At 33.6% G+C, this 4,150-nt stretch overlaps 1 protein-coding gene across 2 annotated transcripts in view; it reads right to left on the bottom strand.

The window, feature by feature from the left end:
* Positions 1-4,150, bottom strand: part of LOC107082764 (transmembrane protein C15orf27-like) — a 46,459-nt gene that overhangs the window by 11,219 nt on the left and 31,090 nt on the right. For both annotated transcript variants that reach the window (XM_015371601.1, XM_015371600.1), the window contains exon 7: positions 1,893-2,031. In XM_015371601.1, coding sequence (XP_015227087.1) covers positions 1,893-2,031 — 139 coding nt within the window. The remainder of the gene's footprint in view (positions 1-1,892; positions 2,032-4,150) is intronic.

Raw genomic sequence — 4,150 nt, 5'->3', positions numbered from 1 at the left:
TTTTTTTTGTTGGGTTTCTTCTTGGGACAATAGTGACCTTTATTTGCTAAATTTCAGACAGGAATTGGCATGGTCAGAGGGAGAAGACATGGAGAACTGAGGCTTCCATATATGGAGTATTCACTTTATCACTGTGCCACCCCCTGCACCAGATAAAAAAAGCAACCTTTTTGACTTTGTCTAATGGCTTCTTACAGCTGACCTGTAAATTGAGGGTGGAGGTTCCAATTTCACACCATAACCAAAAGAATGAGATCCCAGCAGTTCACAGCTAGAAAGAAGGTGAAGTTGTTAGCTCAGTCCTAAAGATAAAGCAAGGACCTAAGACTAGAGCAGCAGGTTCTCTTTATTCAGGTGGTTCAAGAATCTGATCACCACTTCTAATAGATAACGATCAATTCGGAGGAGGGAGGCCAGAGCAGACCCAGAGCTTTTGGATGACATTTCATCCCTTTTGTCCCAGTTTTTCTCTGAGCAGGTAAGTCATGTTTGAAAAAAACATGAAAACATATGTTTCAAAATCTAAGACAACTTAACCTTTTCAATAGATTTTATATATTTTTAAAACCTTTATTTTCCTAAATAATTAGTTGTTTGATTGTATGATTTGATTTAAGAACCTGCTTCAGGAACATTTTATATAAAAAAGTAAGGTATTATCTTCATTGCAAGTTTTTAAGCAATGTCTCTGTGTTCTTTCGAGAGAGAGAAAATAATTTAACAGTTACCAAACAGCTTTCCTATTTTTGAATATAACACTAGTTCTGGGTTTTACTGTTTATATGCGTACATTCTCTGCCAATTTAACCGGACAAAACTTTCTATGTGAAACAGCTAATAAATCCCAGTTTTCCAGCCAAATCAAACTGAGCAACAGCTCATTCCTCTGAATCTCCATTCTCATCAGATCGCTATCGCCTAATATATCAAGCGACTCACCCTAATAGAAAAGACAGACCATCTGCTGTATATTTAGAAGTTTGAGGAGTTGTTTGAATGTGTGATGTGCCTTGCTACAGAATAAACTAAAAAAACAATATTTTTAGGTGAGCAGAAGGTAAATGAGTTTATTCCTTGGAACAAAAAAGCTGCAGCTGCATGTTAAACAGTAGACATCAACTACTTGCATGGTTTCCAATTTGTAATTGTGTTTATATTGATGTTTTTTTAACAGGTTTATTTAGACTACAATACCTAAATAAATACATTCTAAAATTGACTGAAAGTTTCTCTTCCTAATATAAAAATAAATTGATAAATATAAATATGTATCTATTTATATTTTTATATTAAATAAATAATGACATATTACTATGAAAATCCATTGACTGAAAATGCATATACTTAATATTGTAATATAATTAGATAAATAATATAGATAAAATATACATACCAAAATATTATTAAAGAAAGACATAAAACAGATAAAATAAGTTCTTTACGAATGGGAAATGAACATGTTTCCTGTTAATCATCCTCCAAAAACATGAACATAAATAAGCTGCGGTCAGTGTTTTGTGTCCAGCTGATCTAAGCACTAAGCAGTCAGTGACTCATTGTAAAGGTGACCTCTTAAAATAACCAAGCAATGCTGCTTTAGCATAGCTGGGACAACAATAAATGTTTATCACACTTTGTCTGAATCTCCTCAACCATAGCCTTCAAATGAATGAGTCTAAGCACAGAGGTAGCAATTTGCTCTGAGAGACAATCAATAGATGTATAGCTCTGCATTGGTATAATCACGGGAATAACAGTTTTTAGAAAATGCAGGATCATCTTATTTTCTGTTGTGATCATCTTGAATTCAACAATTTCCTTTCACAGGACTAATCTATATGACATATTGCTTGACTGATTTTGACTGACCAGCGGTTTTAATTCTCTCTTACCGTCTATGATTCTTTTGACCCTCCAAATGCGCAGGGTGATGATGAGGCTGATTGCGTCCCAGGGGCTACTGGGTCCATTGGCCACTGTGGAGGCCACCATTGGGGCCAGAGAAAGCACAATAACAGCTCCATCAAATACCTAAGGATAAAAAAACAAGCACATGAACCTTTATGTGCACCTGATCTTTGCAAGCACAAAAATTATAAATAAATAAAAAACTAACAAAAGTTGATTAAACATTAGAGCTGCATGAATATTAGAAGTGATATTTCAAACTAACACAGTGTTTTGGGCTTGTTTTAAAACAGTAGGTTGTCAAAAAATGTTGTGATGTTAGAAAGTTTGATACTTAATGATTTTATTATTTATATAAGAATTGCTTAAAGCAGTAAAAGGGATGATTTGACATGGTAAAATAAAAAGATAGTTTACTACTTTTGTTGTCTTCTTTCACTATATCACTTTGTTTCCATGTTTAAACAAATCAAATCATAACATCCAGTTAAATCACTGGGGGAAACAAGCACAGTGTCTTAAAAAAGTATTCAAACCCCTTGAAATGCTACACATTAAATGCTGTCCCATTACAATTACAAACTTTACTGAGCTGTATAAACAGGTTATGTGTTCGATTGATATGAATTAAGCCAAAGTGGAAGGGAAATATGAAGTGCTTTTAAAATATTTTACAAATCAACTTCTGAGAAATGGCATAAAGTGTGAAGAGGATATTTTTAAATTTATTTTTGGGCTCTGAGGTAAAAAGGGGGTAGTTTTATGAGGCATGAGCAGCAAGTAAATAAAAGGCACAGAAGTATCACAGCTAGCCCTCCAGTATAAAAAAATTCAATAGGCAGCTTAGATAGTGTGCAGTTACAGAATTTATTGAAAGCGGTAAAAAACTGAAATATCAGCTATATTGTATTGGTGCAATTGGGTTTGTCAAATTGTTTGAAAGTGTTAGTGTGAAGTGTTTCTATGATGCACCAGTTGCAATATTAAAGGCACATCATGGCTAATAAACTTGAACTTGCCATGATCTATAGAGAAAATCAGTTTTCACTGTTAAATTTTAACATGTCTGTTTGTTCACCTGAAGGTTGCAGCACAAACAGTGTGAATAAAAACATGCAACTGACAGGAACTATTTCCTGTCTGTCCCAAACTCATAAAACTACCCCCTGGTCACCTCCCAGCCCAAAGCTAAATTAGACAAGGGGAATTTATACTTCTTTATCTGAATTCTCCATATTTAATCTAGTAATGTAATAAGAACAACTGCTTTACACTTTTCTAAATTAGATGAAAACAATTCTCTTTATATTTTTTCATTTCATGTTTCATTTAGAAAACAAATAAGTGATACACTGAAGATAACAAACCAGAACAAACCAGATATGGAGATCAAAGCATTTAGACAATATACCAGGATCTGAACATCTCCCTGTTTAATCAATGATGTAAAACTGGAGAGGTTATGATGCAACTGTGAATCTATGAAGACATGCCTGTCCTCCTAAACTGGAGCTAAAAGGGTTCGGAATTTTGAAAGAGCTTTGGAGAAGAGATCATCATCATACATCAGACATCATAAGTCCAGTTTACTTTGCCTGAAGCCATGTAGGAGATAAACATGTGATCAATCAAAACATACCTAATTGTTTTTTTTTTATCTTCCAATGACTATCACCCTGAAAAAACACAATTTGATCATTTTTTGTGAAGCTGCAGCAAAATAAGAAACAGCAGATGGATTCAGATCAAGATCCATAGAAAGTCAATCATAAATCCTGTGAGAATCTGTGCATTGTGACTGAGCTTGTGTTATTTTGCAGATAAATATGGGTAAAAACCTTAGTTTGTGTACTATTTGTTCAAGGCTGTTACACAAAAAGGAATTAATCACTGTATGAGCATTTTTCCTAAAATGTAAAATTTAGGTAGTAATTTGAGATAGTCAGTAAGATACAATCCCAGTGAAAGATATTGTGGTTGAAATATTGAAAAGTAACGAAAAAGGAAAAAGTATTACAGGGTGTTAATAATTTAAATTACTTTGCACTGTGAAAAGTCATGTGCATATTGTAATGTAGTGTGTACAAAGCATTTAAGTGAATATTAGATCCGTCAGGCTGAACCTTAGCTTAGTTTTTCCAGATTCATGGGATTATCTCAAGTTGCAAGAATATTCCACAAAGTTCTTCTAATTTTTCCAATATTGTTTAGCAGTAGATCAGTTATGTTTCATTTCAGAATA

This window comes from Cyprinodon variegatus, unplaced genomic scaffold (assembly GCF_000732505.1).
Source record: "Cyprinodon variegatus isolate N-32 unplaced genomic scaffold, C_variegatus-1.0 Scaffold61, whole genome shotgun sequence".
Classification (NCBI taxonomy): Eukaryota; Metazoa; Chordata; class Actinopteri; order Cyprinodontiformes; family Cyprinodontidae; genus Cyprinodon; species Cyprinodon variegatus.
The sequence above is the reverse complement of the archived record's forward strand: the minus strand, read 5'-3'. Positions and strand labels throughout refer to the sequence as shown.